The sequence below is a fragment of the Paroedura picta genome, chromosome 9, assembly GCF_049243985.1.
Source record: "Paroedura picta isolate Pp20150507F chromosome 9, Ppicta_v3.0, whole genome shotgun sequence".
Classification (NCBI taxonomy): domain Eukaryota; kingdom Metazoa; phylum Chordata; class Lepidosauria; order Squamata; family Gekkonidae; genus Paroedura; species Paroedura picta.
Genome location: NC_135377.1, coordinates 55,737,347 through 55,757,377, shown reverse-complemented (window position 1 = coordinate 55,757,377; position 20,031 = coordinate 55,737,347). Strand labels below are relative to the sequence as shown.

General features: G+C 44.8%; 1 protein-coding gene across 1 annotated transcript; it reads left to right on the top strand.

Annotated features, from left to right (window-relative positions):
* Positions 1 to 432: 432 nt before the first annotated feature.
* On the top strand, positions 433 to 7,707 carry CBLN2 (cerebellin 2 precursor). Its single transcript, XM_077352883.1, has 4 exons — positions 433 to 584; positions 1,846 to 2,408; positions 5,361 to 5,480; positions 6,056 to 7,707. Exons 2-4 carry the CDS (start codon positions 2,067 to 2,069, stop codon positions 6,251 to 6,253), a joined length of 660 nt encoding a protein of 219 aa, XP_077208998.1. The 5' UTR covers positions 433 to 584; positions 1,846 to 2,066; the 3' UTR covers positions 6,254 to 7,707.
* The last annotated feature ends 12,324 nt before the right edge of the window (positions 7,708 to 20,031 follow it).

Below are 20,031 nucleotides of genomic sequence, written 5' to 3'. Positions count from 1 at the left end.
GTTTCACTGGCGGGACAGGGGCAGGGCGCTAAGCAGGGTGTCATTCGGGCAACTCTCCCGGGGAAAGCGCCAGCTCGCTCTTTGAGAGCCGGAAAGATGATTCCGGGGCAAGTTTGCCGCGCTGCCTTGGCTTGAATAAATCCTCGGCCAAAGCATCGAAGGCGGCTGGGTGGGAAACTGACCCGAGGGAAATTGACCAGAGGAAAGGACGCCTGTGCTGGGCAGAGGATTGCGCGTGTGCGCGTGCGTGCGTGTGTGGCTCTGGCGGCGGCCGAGGGGGGGGGGGTTGTCCAAAGCAGAACTGGAGGTGTTGTTGCGTGCGCGCGCGCGCGCTCCTGGGGGGGATCTTGCTAGAGTTTATCTGGTGTGAGAAGCAGTGACGGGTGTAAATGTGTCTGAGCGAGGGAGAGGGTGGGAAGAAGGAAGGGGGGGGGGGATTATTGGCAATGGGCGGGAGAGAATGAGGCGAATCCTGTTTCTCCTCCTTTCCGCCAGTCCGAGCTCAGCTCATTTTCTCTAAGCAATACAACTCCGCGGACAGCAACCTGAGCGAGCGGGACTCTCTGCTCCCATGGACCTGCCAGGTAACCAGCGCGTGTGCCCCCCCCCCCGCCCGCCCCACGTTCCGCTCAAATGCATTTGGAAAGCGGGATGCCTGGCCCCCAGGAAGGGACGCGGAGGGCATGGCTCTCGGGGGGGGGGGGGGAGGAATATAGTAGGGGATGCCTCACTGAGGTTTAAGTTGGGGGGGGGGGAGCAGAGAACTCGTGAACTTTGCAGGGCGTTGGGAAGAAATTCCCTAGGATTGTCCATCCTTCTCTCGCTGCGTTTATTGAGCGGATCTGTTTCAACAGGGCGGGGATGCCGTCTCTCGAGACTTAATGGCCCCTGGATTGGGCCGGTGTGGTGGTGGTGGTGGGTTTTGCGTGTGTTTGTGTGTGTGTGGGGGTGTTGGGTGACACCAGACCCAAGCTAGCAAGGCGGAAATTCTGTGGCAGCGGGCGGGATGCCTGCAGGCGTCCCTTCAACGGGGATCTCCAGTTTGCCTCGACGGCTCCGGCATTTGGATCCCGGGTAGCCGGCAGAGCGCCAGGAGACGCGTGTTTGAGAGACTGGGGGTGCGGTGGGGGGAGGTTGTTCACGGTTTGGAGTAAGATCTTGAACGGCTGATCATTTGCATCCAAGATTAAGATCAAATGTCGAGAAGGAGCCCCCTCGATACGCGCAAAACAAAAGCTTGCAGGACAGTGCGGTGTGGTCTGGAAAAGGGCGCAAAGAGAGGGGGTGAGGCTCGTCCCGCACTGCTCCTTTCCCCCTCTTATCTCTGGCGGGGCGGTGGTGGAGAGAGATGAACCGTTCGAGCCCACGGCTGTTTATTCCGAAAAGTCCTGTTGAACTTGGTGGGGCTGCCTGCCAGGGAAAGGCACCCGGGATTTCCGCCTCGGCGCGTGCCACACGCTCCAAATGCCTGGGACGGCAGGTGGAGCCGGTGGTGCTCGGATGATGCGCTCCTCCGTGCGACTGTGATCTCTCGATCGCTCGCAGGATCGGAAGAGCATGTGAAGGCCAGCCGGCGCAAGTGCGCTCCGCAATAGGGTGCAGGTGGGTGGGTGGGTATGGGGGGGGGTGACAGGCCCGTTTCTCTCCCCGTAACCACTGGCTGGGAAGGCGGTGTGGATGGCTGTGTGTGTGTGTGTGTGTGTGGGGGGGGGGGGGGTGCGGCACAGCGAACGGCCAGACTGAGCCGCGGAACGCCCCGTCAAGGTTTCGGTGAGCGTCCTCGCGGTGGCCCTTGGAGGGTCCGCGCTCGGCTCCTCTCTGACGCCGGCTTCTTTCTCCCCGCAGGCTGCAGCGCGCCCGCCACCCGCCTGTGAGGTCGCCCGCCCGCCCGCCCGCCGGAGAAGTGCCCGAAGCGACGCTCGCCTCCCGCCGGCGTCCAACTGCAGCCGAGGAGTGGGCGTCGGGGCGCCGCGGCGAGAGGCGAGGCAGCCGCCGGGTCCAGGACCGTCGCCCTCCGGCCGCCCCTTCTGGAGGCCGCGGCTGGCGGCGGGCGCTGCGGCGGCGAGATGGCCGGGCGGCGGCGGCGGCGGCTGGGCGGGCGCTGGGGGGCGCTGTCGGGGCGGGCGGGCGGCCCGTCGTGCCTGGCGGGGGCGCTGGCCCTGCTGCTCCTGCTGCTGCCGGCCGCTTGCCCGGCGGGGGGCGCGCTGAACGACACGGAGCCCATCGTGCTGGAGGGCAAGTGCCTGGTGGTGTGCGACTCCAGCCCGTCCGCCGACGGCGCCATCACCTCCTCGCTCGGCATCTCCGTCCGCTCCGGCAGCGCCAAGGTGGCCTTCTCGGCCACGCGCAGCACCAACCACGAGCCCTCCGAGATGAGCAACCGCACCATGACCATCTACTTCGACCAGGTCAGGCGGCGCCGGGCACCCCTCGCGGGCACCCAGGACAGGACCGTTCCCAGCCTCTCCCAAACTGCCCCGGGGCCCCAGCCCCAGCCCCAGCCACTCCTTCCTTACGCCCCCTAGTGGCAGCCCACGCCTCTCCGCCTCTTTTCCTCACTTTGGCCACCCATAACCAGCTTTTTCCCTTGCTTAGCTGCCACGGCTGCCTTCCCTGGATTAACCCCTCCCTGCTGCCTCCACCCCCTTCCCTTTTATGTTGGCAACCATCTCATTGGCCGTTCCTTCCCTAGCCTCCCACCTTCCCTCCCATCATCATCGGCTGGCATCCCATTGAACCCACACCTTGTTGGTGTGGCTAACCCCCAACTGCCCTTCTGCCTGACTCCCCTCCAACTCCCTCCCCCCCAGACTCCCCCTTCTGATCTTTTTGCTTCCAGCCCTGTTCCCCAGTGAGCCCTCTCTCAGATGTAGACTCTCTCCTCCTTTCCAAGATGGTGCCCAGGCCTTTCTCCCTGGAACATGCTCTCTGAGCCCCAACTCCATCTTCAGTCGCTCTCCTTGCCCCAGCTTGCCTCCCCTCAGCCTCATTCTTATAGCTGCCTCCCCCCCCTCATGATTTCTCTCTAATCCCTCATTTGCATTATTGACAGCCAGCATCCCAGCAGCACCTTTTGGATTTTACCATGGCTTACAGAAGGTTTTGTGCTTGGATATCCTTAGGGCTCAAATGTAATTTTTCACCCATCAAATTCCCCTCACCATCAGCTATGGGTAGGAAAAACATTCCTATAGGCCACAATGATGAGCTTGTCCTTTGGGCCAGGCCCATCCTGGACTCTAAGGGTCCAGCAAAGTGTTCCCAAATTCTCTCCCCTTCAATCTTGAGCCTTGTGCATAGGATCTCGTAGCCACCCACGAGCCTCTTCAGGAGAAAAGAAGGCGACTCCCCAGTCGGTGTCAGCGGGTGTAGCCTTCTCTGCCACGGGTACTGCAGTAGCTGAATTCTTCAGGGTTGAGGTTCAGGGATTCTTTCCTTAAAAGTCAAGTAAAGACAAAAAGGTTGGTGGCAGGGAATTCAGCAGGGGAATCCACAAAATGTGGGCATGGTGCATTATGGGGACAGTCAAAGGCACTTCCTGTTTAAGCATTTCTTCCTTCTTCATTAGAAGGAATCTACATGTACATATGATGCCTAACCTTATTGTAGAAATGCCGGAAAGGAGGAGAAAGTACAGATTTTTAAAATAATCCTTAAAATGTAGTGTACATAACTAAGGATACTTGTTGGTGGCAACAAGATCTTAGACTAAATGTTTATTTGTGTGTACACAAAATGAATGGAAATCCATTCCTAATGGCTCAACATGGATTATCTGCCCTTTTGACATCACGAACCATTTGGTTCTCTGCTCCCACCTTTTTATCTGTTTGCCTTTCCAGTTATTACAAATTTCCAAAAAGACTTGACATTTCCAAGTATATACTTTTTTTTGTATAGAATTTCCCTCCCTGTTAAGAAATATAATAGTAGACCTATGGTACTGCAGGTACATATTACAATTTTGTTAATAATACATATGTGACTTTATCAACCTTTACAGTAAATAGACTTTTAAAACTTAAAATAGTTTCTGTCATCTTCTCTGTTTGTGTGTGTGTGTGTGTGTGTGTGTTTGTATGGAGGTGTGTGTCTTGATTACTTAATTATTAAAATATTGTAGGGAGCTAGAATCTGGTCATTCAAATCCTTCTCCTTTTTTTTACCCTATGTAACGGATAGCCAACATTTCCCACCAGCTTCTGGCTGTTTCGGTTTGTTTTTGTGTACATGCAAATAAACACTTCTGGGGCTGATTGGAATTTTTCTGAATGTGGAGCTACCTAGCAGCCCCCCCCCCCAAAAAAAAAGAAGAAGAGAAAAGAGGAAGAATGGAAAGAGACCTTTGGATCTATTGAAGTGTATTGTACTGCGCCAGTGAGCCTCACAAGCCTTTGTTTCAGATGGAGCCAGCAGGCGGCTTCCTTAGCTTTACAGAGCTTTCAAATCCCAAGCAAGTCTCAGAACCAGATCTGAGATTAGCCACAAGATTTGCTGGCTGATTCGAAAAGGCAGAGGAAGAATCCCTCACATCTAATGCTTGAGGATTCCTAGGCTCTGACTCACCCTCTTTAGTGCTTTCTGCAAGTCCTTTCCTCGTGATCCATTCCTCTTCCCGTTCCCCTGCAAGATGCTTTTGAAACATTTATCACTTGGCTCAAAAGATCACTTCCCATTATTCTAATTGTCAGACCGGCCTCAGCTTTTTAACCACTCTCCATCGATGGACAGCTAGTGCTTTCTCTGTGGGTTCAAATGCATCCAGTCCCACTTATTGCTTTGAGCCTAATCAAATTAGTCCCTATGCAGGGAGTGGGGGGGGGGAGAGAAAAAAGTATCCAAATAAGTCACTGATTTAAAATTTTAACACCCCCCTTTCCTGTTTCTCCATCACATGAGGCATGACAGAGTCTTATTTTGTTTCTCATTGAAATGTGATCCCCAAGGGACACAATTATGTTCAATACTGTCATAGGAGTACGTAAAAAAAAAATCCAAACCCCTTTACTGATGGGTTATTTCCCCCTTCTTTTGTGTGCACCATCTGCCTTGTCTCAGGGAGGATATATGATAGTTTCCCCTTGCCCTGGGAAGAAACAGACTGCCATCCCATTGCTTTCATTCTTTCCAAGAGGTTTGGGCACACCACTGCGTCAATCAATCAGCTGTCTGAAGCCATCGCTTTTAGAGCACCTTGGAAACGGATGCCTTTCCCCTACAGTCCGTTTTAATTGTACAGCAAATGCCACCGGGGTTGCCTGGCTTGGAGGGTTGCTGTTGACTTCTCTGTCCCCCGCTGCTCTCCCACTAGCATGGAACTAAGGCGTGATCTGCTTCCTCCTTTTTTGTCTCCCCTTCAGGTGTTAGTTAATATTGGCAACCATTTTGACCTGGCTTCCAGTATATTTGTAGCACCGAGAAAAGGGATTTATAGTTTCAGCTTCCACGTTGTGAAAGTGTATAACAGACAAACTATCCAGGTATGTACTGTCGTCGGAGACTCTTCTTGGACTTACTTGGTTTCTCCCCTTGCAGATTCATTCACAGGAAGGCTAATAAAGCAGAGCATGCGGAGACACGTCAGAGAGGCAGAGCTTGTACATTGAATCTTTTATTAATGTGCCCTAACTCAGCTCGGAGGAATGGCAGGATGTGGTCACTGCTTTTAGCTGCCACTCTTAACTGCTCATTGCCACTCATAGCTAGCACCGGTCTGCCACTCTCTGCTGCCAGAGCTATTTTCTGGTGGCCGAGAAATACTCCTGAGCTAGGGTAGGAGGCAAGTTCTGACCACCCAAAAATATTCCCATATGGAATATTGTTCCCTTCCTTGCTCTTTCTCATGCTTGAAATAGAATCCTGTTTGCATGTTAGGGGGACCCAATTTTTTAAAAATTTGAAGTGAGATGCAGATCTCCAGTTGAATCAAATTTAGACTACACTTTAGCTGGAGAAGTTGTATGCTATGAAGGCGTAACATTTTGCAATAGGCAAAAAGACACGTCATAAACATCCAAGGCTTCTCATCTTGTATTTCTCTTGCATTTTTTTTTAGGTAAGTTTAATGCAAAATGGCTATCCAGTGATTTCTGCGTTTGCTGGGGATCAAGATGTCACCAGAGAAGCAGCCAGCAACGGGGTCTTGCTTCTTATGGAAAGGGAAGACAAAGTGCATCTCAAACTGGAGCGGGGAAACCTTATGGGAGGGTGGAAATATTCAACCTTTTCTGGCTTCTTAGTCTTTCCACTATAAAAAGAGGTCATGGAGAAGCCTCATCTTCAGGCTGGAACAAGGATCCAACCATTTAACAATAAGTGCGCCTCCCCTCCCAGAACTTGGCCAATAATTCCAGCCACCCAGTCAGACTGCCATAATAGAAGAAGAAGAAGAGCCCTTCTCGACGCCACTCTTTGCTTTGACTCTTGACAGATCCTTGGCAAACCTGCGGCTCTAATTAGTTTTAGATGACAGCGATCTTTAAGAGAAATGAAATGATCAACCTGAGCGATTTGTACCTGTGATTGTAAAGTCAATTTTGGATTTTATTGTTGGGATCAATGACTTTCCTTCCTCCTTCTATTTCCATTGTCCTAAAGGGACGAATGAACTGGGACCATGTGACTGCTTCTCCAGGGCTTACCTCCAAAGCCAAGAAGAACCTGACACCTGACCAAGTGTTCTTGCAATGCTTTTCTTCCCCTTCCTTTTTTTGTGTTTGTATAGCCTTAACGAAAAGACACAAATAAGAATGGCTTCAACTTCAATCCTGTATCTTTTGGGGGAGGGAATTTTTCGGGACGTTAACTGTGTGAAGAAGTGCTTTATCCGGTGAAGCAAATTTTGCACGATTGGAAACTATCCATTGTTTTGTGTTACTTGTGTTTTTTCATCGTTCTTTCTTTTCTTTCTTATGACTCTCTTTGTGCTAAAGAAGCAAGCTAGAGCAATCGATAAGATAAAAACAAGCACATCTGTACCATGTAGCTCGCAGTGAAACTAACCAATAAACCAGTCCTGCTTGCACTATCTAGCTGATCTAATGGAAGAATTTGTCATGATTTGAGGAAGAGAATGCACAACCTGATCCTCGAGTCACAATTTGGAACCTTCAAAGGGACTGACATTTCCGAATTGGCCTGACATTTCCAGAAGCTGTTCCAGAAGGCTGTGAATCTCTTATTTGAACATACCTTAACGCAACTTAAGTTCTTTGCATTTTGGGAAGTCCTTTGGTGCTTTATTTGATGGATTTTATTACTCATGCCTTGAATATGCAGTGGTTTAGTCTCTTTGAGTGCTCCAATGCGTTGTCTCCACTCTGGTTTAGGTTAAAACAACAACAGATTGACATCTTAACTTGTCAAGGTCAGACATGTCTCAGCAGCTGCTATTCATATGAATACCCGAACCAGCGACATTGAAACCCCAAGGTTGCAAAAACTTAGTCAGGTTTATGTGGTTAACTATGAGTACACCAGAAATTGTATTTGATTTGTTTACATTATTTTTTTCTGTTAATTCTTTCCCTGTTAGCATCCAAAGACTTTCAAGTACAGTCGTAATCCAAAATTGTATACCAGAATGGTCACTGATTCCAAATGATAAAAGAAGAAACCTCAGGTTGAATTCAAATTCACCTTCTATGTGTCAATGTAACCAAAACGCTAATGGACTTTAGATTCAGAATAAATGGGTTTCATGTCCAACTTGCCTTCTTTTCACTTTTATAAAAGTGTCAAAATATTTGGCTGTGCACCATGGGGAAACGACTGTTTGAGCTCAAAGAAGCCGTGAGTGGCACTTAATTCTATTTTGTTTTAAGCTGTCAAGTTGTTTAATTTTTTTTGACTTTCTGCTTCAATTCACTTGTTAAGTAAATTGGAGTTTTATTTCATTTCTTTTGCTGTGTTCATTATCTCACCTTCACCAAGAACAAAAATAGTGCAAATAATGTTGGCAGAATACAACTAAGTAGACATGTTGCATGTTGGAATTATGGTGGACATATTTGCATTGTCAATCTGTCATTAAAACACTACTGTCAGTTAAAAAAAATTCTTAAAAACAGTTTATTTACCGGTATTGCTAATAGTGCTTCGAGCTGTTGTAAAAGACAAGAATTCTGAAAACTGACTCTGTTTTCCCCTTTTGATTTCTCTCCCATTTATCTTGGAGGATGCCGCAGTGCTTACCAATGCTGGTTTTAGATTTACCTCTTTCTGTTTCAAGCCCTATGCAGATGTTTCTCCACCACCCACAGGGTTTGATCAGGATTATATCGTATAGTGTGTCTTGTCCATACTAAAGTGTTGTGTAGTAACCTTCACATTTATGTAAGCCTCTGCATGCCTGCTGCCTAATACACTTAGGGAACTATCTCAAGCAGGGCTACACAAAAGTTACAGTTTATTCAGTGTAGCCTGCTACCAGGAAGGTGTTGTTAGGATTGCAGTTCTACACTGCAATTATAAGAAATGTTATGCCTTTCTACACCCGTTGGTTTCACAGAAGGGTATGAATTTGCTTAAGTTTGGATTATTGGGCTCTATCCAAGCAATTTTTACACCTTAAATTTTGTGATGGGCTTAGTGTCCAGATGGGACCTAAACACTTTGGGTTTGATGTCTGTAGATTTCTATGCAAGTGTGAAGTGCAATTGGGGATGATGCATAATGTGTTCCTGGCTAAAGGAAAGGAATGTCTGCATAGAACTTCATTTTCTCATGCTTGTGTTTACGGAAGTGATATTTTTTGTTGTTGTGGGAATGGTAAAAAAGTCTTCAATTGCACATCAGGATAGGGGTAGTCAAGGGATTTTAAACGAGATTCTCTCAACTTTTTAAATTAGGCTGTATTGCTAAGAGCATAGAATCCAGCTCAAGGGAAGTTATAATTCTGCATTGGTTAGACCTCATTTGGAATATTGTGTCCAGGTCTGGCGACCAAAGTTCAAGAAGAATATTGACAAGTTGGAGCATATTCAGAGAAATGCAAGTAGGATAGTTGAGGGGTTGGAATCCATGCCTTATGAAGACAAGAGGAGGACGAGGTGTAATATGATAGCTGTGTTTAACTACATAAAAGGAGATATGTTAAAGAGGGCACCAACTTGTTTACTGTAGCTTAGAGACAAGGACTAGGAACAATGGATTCAAATTATGGGCAAGAAGGTCCCACTTAATTATAAAAATGATGGTGAGGGCTGGTTGTAGATGGAATATGCTGCCTTGGAGGTTCATTGAAAGTTTTTAGAAGAGATTGGATTAGCACATGTCAGGAGTGCTCGAGAAGGTGGAGTGGGGTGAGGCTGGACTTTGTGGTATCTTTCAGCTCTGATTGATTCTGAAATGAAATTGGGAATACAGGAAAATTTCTCCACAAAGTTCTATTTCCAAGCAAAACAGCTTAAATGTCCTTACTTAACACATTTAGCAAAGAGAGCCTGGGCCCATTTCTGTGGACCTTATGCTGACTCTCATTTAAAAGAGTCATTGGAGGCACCTCCATTCAGGATCCTACCAAAGTGATTATTCTCACAAGACTTCAGATGGGAGCATGGGTTTATCCCATGTTGGAGGACCCTCCTGGCTGTATCCTGTGTCTACTGGACATCTGGCAACAGGACCTGTTACTAGGTGGCAGCTCCTTAAAAGAGCCAAGTGGCTTTATTGGCAGTGCTGGCTTTTAGAGAGCCAGTTTGGTGTAGTGGTTAGGAGTGCAGACTTCTAATCTGGCATGCCAGGTTCGATTCTGCGCTCCCCCACATGCAACCAGCTGGGTGACCTTGGGCGCACCATGGCACTGATAAAACTGTTCTGACCGGGCAGTGATATCAGCGCTCTCTCAGCCTCACCCACCCCACAGGGTGTCTGTTGTGGGGAGAGGAAATGGAAGGCAACTGTAAGCCACTTTGAGCCTCCTTCGTGTAGGGAAAAGCGGCATATAAGAACCAACTCTTCTTCTTCTTAAGCCCTATTGCCATTCCAGGGCCAATCTTCTCAGTGAACTCTGCTAGGGTTGGATCATCATGCTAGACCCACTGGATGACAGGTAGTTGTCTCCTTATTCACTAATTTCATTAAGGGGTGGTTTCCCCAATATGGCTGTGCCAGGGGTGGTTTCTCCAATATGGCTGTGCCAGGAATGTGGCATATAGTTACATATAGTTACAGATTTTTTTAAAAAAAGGGACCAATTTTTCCTTTATTACAATATGCAGGCACTAAAGGCGTTGCATTTTTATTTCACCCTTTCTGTAAGGAACTCATGGCAACCCACAAAAGACATTTCTGTGATTTATTTTATCCTCACTCCAGCCCTGTTAGACTGGGTAGGCTGAGGGGAAACCCATGATCTAAAGTTACACTGTAAAGGTCAAGTCAGGGGATGAATCTGAACACAAGTCTGCCTTTTCATAATCTGATTCTCTAAACCCTACAGTGTTTTCATGGCCATGCAATTTTAACAGCAAAATTTGAAGGCAGAATTGTTTTGTATTTTTATTTTAAGGAATTGCATAAAGTTCCATAAAAGTCCTAACAAATTATGGTATATTTGCAACACACACTGGGACAATGGGATCCCAAGCATGTTTCTTCAAAAGCAAGTCAATGGACGTGCAATGCAATCCTCCAAATTTCAGTCAGTAGATTTAGAAGGGTTAGCTCTGTTCAGGATTTGTTAATTGGTTACAACTGCATGTTATGGCTCATGTGTGTAAAAGGAGCCTCTTTTCCTCTCCCTTGGAAACCGGTGAGGCAAAAACCATCAATATGTTGCCAGCTCCCCGCCACCCTGCTCCCCTCAGTGCTACTTCATTGGCGGCTATGTTCAAGGACAAGGAGATTTTCAATGTGATAAGATTAGGTCATGTAGTTTGCTTTCCTAAATGTTCAGGATAAGAGAAGCTGTCCTGCTGAAATTAATAGTGCTTAAGTACTTGATTAAATGTAATTAATTTCAGTCAAACATGGTGAGACTAACCTTTTGGACCACATCCAAGCGATGAGGACTGATTTCCCCCCTCTCTCTCCGGGATTAGAAACCTGTACAATGGAATAAAATGTTTAAAGATGCAAAGGTTAGGCTGTTGTCTTGCGAACAGTCGCTTGAGAGCAAGTTCCATGACACTCTCCTATCTTCCTATGCTGTCAGTATGTCTTTTGAGCACAGGAAACCAGAGACCCTGCTGGGGAAGGGGATTGCACTGTGCATGGTGAAGTTCTCCTAGCACTGACAATATTACACAGAGGTTCTTTTTGACCTCAATAACCAAGTTGCTGCATTATCTCAGTGATAAGTAAGGCTAGCGTGCCTGGAATCTTTCTGGAGCTGGCCTGTTTACGAAAGAAAAGATTATGGTGAATGAGGTCTAATTTTTTTAAATTCTTCTATTAAAAAAAGAATTATCTGAATAAATAAAAAAATAAATAGTCTGACGAAGAGTGCTTGCACTCAAAAGCTCACACCTTGAATAAATCTTTGTTGGTCTTAAAGGTGCTACTGGACTCTGGTTTTATTGTGCTACTTCAGACCAACACAGCTACCCATTTGAATAAATAACAGGCTTATACATCAATGCCAAAGTTTGAATTCTTGGTATTGCCAGTGAAACTGACATTTGTGCCCAAGAGCAGTGTGTTGAATTTTCAGAGACATTCTACATTCACGAATCAGTAAAACTGCTGCATCTCCCTTTGTTTGTGTTGTACAGTTAGGAGTCAATGCCATTTTAACAGAAATTGATACAAAGACTTCTCTCCCTAACAACCTCAAGATCTGGTATTTAAGACTTCTATGGAAGGAAGGAGCTAGGCAGTGTGGTTGGCTTTCCCTGATTCATTGCTGCTGCTGCTGCTGCTGTCACTGAACTCCGACCCACATCCAGAAGATCCAGGTCAAGCAGCCAAAGAATAGCATGCTGCAGTGGAGAAAACGGATAGTTTCCCTGGCTTTATCACCTATGGAGATTTGTAAGGGTACCTGAGATGGTTTACGAGTCATGCTCATACTTTGTACAAATTGAATTCTAAGGGTGGCATGAAGGCTTGCTCTGCAGCAAAGATGGAAGCATTACCATCAGGTGAGTCCATCAGGTCAAATGGCATTATGTTTCATAAGATCTCTTATAATTTAATTGCCTGTCATTTTTAGAATGATTTGGTGTAGTGCATCTTTGATTTTGTAAACATCAGTTCTAAAATCCTGGCTCCTGATGTAGCAGTAACTACTGTGGGTTGGCTCCAACCACCTTTTCTTGCCCGATTCTCCTCCATCTGCCAGCCCTCTTCCCACACTGTTTTTATACACATAGGTCCTGTGATCCCTCATCAAAAGTTTCCCTTCCTCTTTCCTCTGTCTTTGGCATAGCTGGAACAATGCAACAATACCATTTATGGGGGAAAGAGTTAGTATTTTACTTTTAATTCAGTGTTATAGTTTTGTATAGTTCACAGTGTATAAACACTTCTTCGGTATCATATTTTGTAAAAGTCTACTTAGAAATCAATGCCCACCTTACTTATTATAATTTAGGTTGCATTGTAAATAATTAAATGGTGGCCTTCCATATTAAAATAATATGAATGTTGGGGGTATTTAAGGTAAAGTTTTATGGCTTGGATGTAGCAGCCATCTGTACACAGACCAAAGAGAATGTTTGTAATTATACTGATTCTTGTAGCACCTACAGCTATACATGTTAAAATCATTGCTTAAGAGCATATCAGTTAATTATGTAATTTTAGTTGTTCATTGGCCTGGAAATTGTTTATACTTAAATACAGACCAAATCAGTAAATTTCATGCTGAGTTACTGAAGGAAACACAAGATGGTGTATGAAAAAAAAATTAATCACTTATTGTGAGAGAAAGAGGGTAATAAATATTTTCCATTTCCTATTATGGCAATGTACTACAGCAAATTTGCTAAATCAAAATAAAAATGACCTTAAGTTGTTAATTGTTATGGATCCAGTTTCATTGGCAGTTAAGTTTGAGTTGATCAATGTGCCACTGTACCAATGAAAGCATGTGGCATGTTTCTGTAGTATTAAAATATTTACAGTGCAGTCCTAAGCAAACCTTCTAATGGCAATGAAGTCAATGGGTTTAGTAGCATGTACCTCTGGTTAGGATTGCTTTATACATGAAAATTAGACCAATGGGAAACTCTAATTAGAGCATTATTGTATGTCCCATTGAGTAGAGTTCAGTAGGATTCACAGTAGATCTGTTTATAATGGCATGTATGCAAATGACTATTACTTTTCACCCTAACTTAAACATTTGTTTTTGAAATACGAAGATTAATACACGTCTTCTCTGAAAGTCAGAATTTTCTCCCAGTGTCCCCTAGAATTAAATACTCAAGTTTTATATTTTGCAGTCAAATCAAAATCTGCAAACAAACTTTCCTGTTGAGTCAGACCAAGACTTGTGTAATCCAAGTAATCATTTCTTGCAAAATGTGTTTTACATTTACTGTAGCAGCCCAACTTTTTTGAGCCTGTGTGCTCTTTTGGAATTCTAACACAGGGACACAACTATAAAATGGCTGCCATAGGAGATACAGCCAATCGTTGTATGACTGCCACAAGAGGCACAGTGGACCACAATATTTCAGGAACTTAGGTTATCCATAAGTCTAATAGCAGTCTTTCAACATTTCAGGCAGAATGTTAAAACTGTGTTTAAAAATATTGTTTAAAATATCTTTGTGGATGCACATCGCTTACCTTTCAGTTATGCAGTGAAGATACTTGTGCTATAGTGGTGGCTACTGGAAACACATTTTTTAAAATGTTTTGCACAGCCAATCTGATTTGTAATGGCCAATCAGAAGTCAAGCTGGGCAAAAGCTCCTACCTGGCCCCACCCATTTTCTCTAAACACTTCTTCAAACACTTGGTGGATTCCAGAAAAAAAAGTCAGTGGTTGTCATGGCAACCATGGTAACAAAGCTGGGGACCTCTGTACTATTAATGTAAGATATAAATATGAATAAATGAATAAATTTATCCCCTTTTTCATATAAAATGTATTTTTTCTTATTCCAAAGGGTAAATTAAAACTTGCACAATAGTTTGTAAAAGAACAGAGAGCAATAGGAATCATTTATGGATATTTCAACATGGAGGTTATCCCCACCCCAAACAAAAACATTGTTAAAGAGTGAGAGTATGATTGAAGCAAGTTAACTGAATAAAGTGCTTTAATATTTAATTAATCTGTGAATAGCTAACCATAGTGACATGGTAGCACTTTATCATAATTAGGACAGCCACAGTTGCATAAGTTAAAGTAGCAAATATTTTTAAATTTAAATATGGTTATCATACGGCCTTTAATGGTGATGCTACTAGGCATGGAACTACCCATGCCTGACACCACATATTTAACATCCTGTACAAGGTGCTTTCTATCTTAACTTAAGATCCCGATTCTCTTTAATTATATCCCATGCATGTAAAAAGCAATTCTGTACAAATAAAGTATATAGCGCACCATTCAAGTGTGCGGAATATGTAAATAGCAAGATTGTGAACAGGCAAGATGCTTTCTCGGAATGAATTTGTGCTGATTTATGGGAAGGGAATGAGGGCTCTGCTGACCTCGGTTGACCTGATCTTTGTTAAGTGTTTTGGATCTGACAGAAATAGTACAGCCTGGCTATGATTCACTTGGTTCTGAATGGAGATTGGATCAGTCTGATCTGTCAGCATATGCAGCACTGGGGTCATCTGGGAAAGAGTGGAGTTGCAGCTATGATTTATCTGCATTCTGAACATAGAAAGCAATGGTATTTGTAGGTCTATTCATGCTAATGTAAGGGAGTTTTTTTCTGTTAATTTTTTATAACTGCAAATAACCCCAATGTCTATGAATTGGGTGATGATTTTCAGTTATGCAAATACTTGCTTTGTTTGAGTGTTTAGTGGCTTTGAGATTTCCCATTTTGATGGTCTTATAGAAGAGGAGGTAGGTCTAGACGGAATGCCATTAAAAAGGCTTAAAGTAAAGGTAAAGGTATCCCCTGTGCAAGCACCGAGTCATGTCTGACCCTTGGGGTGACGCCCTCTAGCGTTTTCATGGCAGACTCAATACGGGGTGGTTTGCCAGTGCCTTCCCCAGTCATGACCGTTTACCCCCCAGCAAGCTGGGTACTCATTTTACCGACCTCGGAAGGATGGAAGGCTGAGTCAACCTTGAGCCGGCTGCTGGGATTGAACTCCCAACATCATGGACAGACATCTTCAGGCAGCAAAAGGCTTAGGTCCCCTATAATAGGCCAGACTCAGAGGGGCAGTGAAAGATGCAGAATCAGATCCATATGATTTTCAGTGGACAAGGTCCAGTAGTTCTCTCCCAAGAAAGATCATACAGCCACTGGTATTCAGGTGCATAACACCTTAAGTAAATTGCCAAGAACTGCATCCCTGTGCTGAGCCAGTGCCTGAATGCCATGGCTGGAGAAGATAGTTCTCCCCACTTTTGATACAGTGCATCATTCATTGAAAGGCTTGGGTAAAAGTTGGGGAGCTTTAGATCCAGACCTGTTAAAAAAGACAGTTACTGTGGCATCAAACAATGCTTCTCCTAGCTTCAATCTGAAAGCTGTCAATAGTTCTGCAAGCATCTGTTATGCCCATGTTGATCAGTGCAATTGTAACCTGAAGGATAGATTACCGTAATATGCTTAATGTGGTATGCCCTTGAAGAGGACCAGAAATTTTAGCTAGTACAAAATATAGTGGCCAACTAAGGTTGGGAAATTCTTAAAACTTTACGGGTTGGAAGGGAGGGGTTTGGTGCAGGGAGGGACCACAATGGCATATAATATTGTTTCCACCTTTCAGATGAGCCATTTTCTCCAGAGGAACTGATCTCTGTGGCCTGGAGAATAACTGGAATTTCTAATTGCTCCAGGACTGGCAACCCTACCTATTTGCTATTAGGCTCTGCCGACTTGGACTATATACAGGAGTACTGAAGTCTTATCCTTTGCAGACAAATAGTTTCCAGGTCCAATTCAAAGTATTTATGTTTTCCTTAAAGGCTTTCCTGATCTGGGGCCCACGAATTAAAGACCATCATTTTCAGTATGGATGTATGCGGCAATGATACTTTTCACAATATGTGCCTCTGTGTGTAAAGTGCCATCAACGTGAAGCCAATTTATGGTGACCCCAGCAAGGGCTTTAAATGCAAGTGAGAAGCAGAGCTGGTTTGGCATTGCCTTTCTCATCAGAGTCTTCCTTGGAGGGCTCTGATCCAAGTACCAAATCCGCTTAGCTTCTGAGATCTGACAAGACTGGACTACACCATGCCACCTTTTCTCCAGGTACTTTTAAGGACATGGTTTATGATGGTCCAGGCTCTGAAATAACTCTGAAAAATAGCTGTTTACTATTTTAATTATCTGTTTCAGTTATACTTTTAAATTGCTTATTAGTGTTTGAATTGTATTCGATTGTGGTAACCTGCGTTGGGTTCTGACTGTATTGAGAGAAAGGTCCAAAATAGACAAGTGTCTTAAATAAATAAATGAAACTTTGACAGGATCTTGGGCTGCTGAAACAGGCTTCTGCTCCTCTGCCTAGAAATAAAGAGGTATCTTCTTTTCCATTCCTTCATTATTTGAGAATTTGCTCTGGGGTGTGTCCTTTGCAGAGAGAATCGCCTATAGAGAATGGCGATGGCCAAGTGTTGCTGGTCCTGGCCCCTCCAGAAATGAGCACAGCACACCTGGTCCTCCACCACACATAGGTCACTTATCAAGCTGTGGAAGTTTATCCATGTGGCACAGTGGAAACTTGTCCCCATGCCCATGATTGGCGCAGGTGGGAGGCACAGGTGCTTCCTGGCATTGGGCTGTGGAGTGCTAGATGGGGGGGGGCTTACAGATGGACATATGAGCAGGTGAGTGTTGGGATTGGAAATCTTGGGATGTGGAAGAGGAGGATACATCACCACCACTACCATCTCCATCACCCTCCAAGTTAGTTCCATCCTCCTCCCTTCCAAACAGCTGACGCATCAATGCTGAACATTCTTGAGTGACTTCTCATAGCCCCATGAACATGGACAGAGCTGGGGATCCCAAATGCGTAGAGACCCCTGATGATGTGCTGGATTCCTCTTCTGGTGGAGCATGAGTCTGTGCTCATCACTCATGACCACTTGGAAAGGGGGAAATGATGGCATCCTCCTGTGGCCATGACCATGACCCCTCCCACCCCTTCTAATGGTGCTGAATACCTGACCAAGCATGTACTCAAGCCAATCACAGCACTGGTGTGTCAGTTGCCAAAGAAGGAAACAGATGAGCAGAGAGGCAGGCAGGGTTGTCCCAGAGAGGAGGAGCCGGTCAGTTAGGGGGAGGTTTCAAACTAGATGTGGAGAACTGGGCACTAAAATCACCCCAAGTCACTTCCTGAGACTAGAACAAGTCCCTGAAGGCAAGCTGGATACAGGGAGGCAGGCTGACACACACAGATCTCCCCCCAAGAAGGATAAGAGAGGCAGGGTGAAGAACAAATCTCAACTCAAGGAGAAGCAGGTCAACTGGGAATAAAGGAAAGATACCCCAATAACTCTGGACCACGTCCCCAAGGCAGGGTGGGGGAGGGAGGCTGACAAAGGAGAAGCAAGTCAGTAGGAAGGTTTCAAATGTAGAACAGTTTTTAGTAAAGTTATGTCTGTTGGCAGTAAATGCAAACACAGATCATCCCCAAAATAAAAAGTAACCCACTCAGAGTGTGGAGGGTAAAATGGCAGCAAACTAAGATGAACTTTCCCCAAAACTGAAGCCTGGGGGTAGGGGGAAATACCCAAAGAGCAATCCTTCATCTTCCTGCAACCCCAAGTGTGTGTGTGTGTGTGTGTGCATGTGTAAATGAAATTAAGAGAAAAAAGGAAATGAAACCACCAAGGATACTGACAGCTGAAAAATCCTAATAAACAAAATCCTTGTTATGTGAAAAAAGGAATTCTAACCTTTGCACTAAATAAACAAACAAAAACTGAATTGCAATATAGAGGAACACTGGGCAAAGCAACCCCCCTTGATTCCTGACAGTAAGCTAGCTAAGCATCAGTAATCCCCCCTACCACAGCCAGCAGCAAAGCTCCTTCATACACCCTCTCCATCCAACCCCCAAACACCAACAAGGACATGCATGCTCATCATACACTTACATAGATCTCTGAGACCATTATGACAATAACTGGGAACTCAGGTATTGGAACGTAGCAGTGCCTGTCAAGCTTTATAGGCTTCCTATTTGTGTTTCCAAAAGTGGAAACCCCCCCCACACACACACACACACCATTGCCTAGCATTTCCATGCCAGCATTTCTGGTAGGGTTTTGTTTTCCAAGCTGCCCAAAGCCACACACAAAAGCTCTGTGATTTTATCAAAGACCGTGTTTGCACTGAATGCTGGCTCCCAATCCCTGATCAGGCCAGAATTTGGTATGAGATTTGGCTTATCACACGATTCATGCCCATCCTTAATCAACAACCATAACGCACGCACCAAATTGGCACTTGTCCCAAGAGAAATGTTCCATGCTCATTATGTCTTCCCCCTTGCCTCTAGGGATTGTCTAACTAGTAAGATAACATGTCTCCCCCCAAGTCCATATGGATTTACTTAAAGCCTGAAATACTGGTCCAAGTTTGGGTTGAAACAAATGCACTTAAATATGTGACAGACATTAAATCAGCTTCACCATCAGTCACCTGTCACGAGGAAGTGACAATTTATTTTACATGCCCCAGTCATTCATCTTTTTTTGTGTGACACATGCAGATTGCACTGCTGCTTGAGGATCTAGTTTTCTTTAATCATGTGAAGTTCAGGAACAAACTACAATTATTTAATTTGAGAGACAACATTTTGGGAGAAGCGGGCAACGCCTGCAGCCTTTCCACTATTTGCAAACTCCATATTGTTGTATTACACGAACACCTCTATTTCTAAGCATATCACTGGCTGTAGATATTATAATTCCATGAGCAAACAGCTAGTTATATATGTCAGAACCCAAAATCCCCTTGCCTAAGAAACCAAGCTGATAAGGTTGATGAAGTACAATAAAGTATAAAAATGAAGCATGATGAATATTCCTCGGAAATAGAGTACGTTTTATGCAACCGAACCTTAAATATTTCTAGGCTTTTAAACAGGTTTCTAAATATCATTCTCTCCATATGCAACTTGAAATGATATCCTTCTGCATCTCTAGATGGTGCTTTAGTTTAATTCATGCTGTGTAACCTGTTGAGGCTTGCAGGTTCTAAAGAGATGCTTCGATTTTTGCAAGGGACATGTTTAAAAAAATCAAATTTTCCCTGCATGTAAAGTACTTTCTCTTGATTTGTGCTCTCTGTACAGTTGATGATTTGTTCACAGTTGATCATTTGTTCTCCACTGGACAGAATTTCAAGTGGTTTTACACCTTGCAATTGACAGCATTCAGCATAACACTGGCTCGGCTGGAACTGCTGCTCAGTATTCACTGGATTTCAGGGTTGTGTGTTCTATAAATCATATACATGTTGAGTGCACTGATATAATCAATAGCATTCATCAGTGACACCCATAGCATCCATAGGGAGGGGAGAAGAAGCCAGGCAAACCCAAATATCCTGAAAAGCCCACCTTTGCCTCTCCTCTGGAAACTATTGCCACAATACCACCAAGGTGGCCACACTGTGAGGGAGAGAGAACAGGAGCTGATGCTGCCCCCCCCAAAAAAAAATGTCAGAGAGAAAGATGGATGTGCAGGCAAGTGCTGCCCCTACTCTCCTCAATGGTCCTGATGTAAACAAGTAAGCAGGTCAGAGGAGAAGGAAATGGCACTCCTAGTACTACTGAGATGGTGGAGCATCAATTGGCCAGGGAAGGAAAACTAGGAGCTCCAGCCACTCACTTACCACCAAGAAGGGGGGAAGATAATGGAAAGAAGGGTGGGGCAGGACTGGGAATAGAAGATAAGTATCTTGAAAAAAGATATGGAACTTT

Coding starts and splice junctions, on each gene's coding strand:
- CBLN2 (XM_077352883.1), top strand. CDS start 2,067: ATGGCCGGGCGGCGGCGGCGGCGGCTGGGCGGGCGCTGGGGGGCGCTG. Junction 2,409..5,360: donor TGACCATCTACTTCGACCAG/GTCAGGCGGCGC, acceptor TCTCCCCTTCAG/GTGTTAGTTAATATTGGCAA. Junction 5,481..6,055: donor ATAACAGACAAACTATCCAG/GTATGTACTGTC, acceptor ATTTTTTTTTAG/GTAAGTTTAATGCAAAATGG.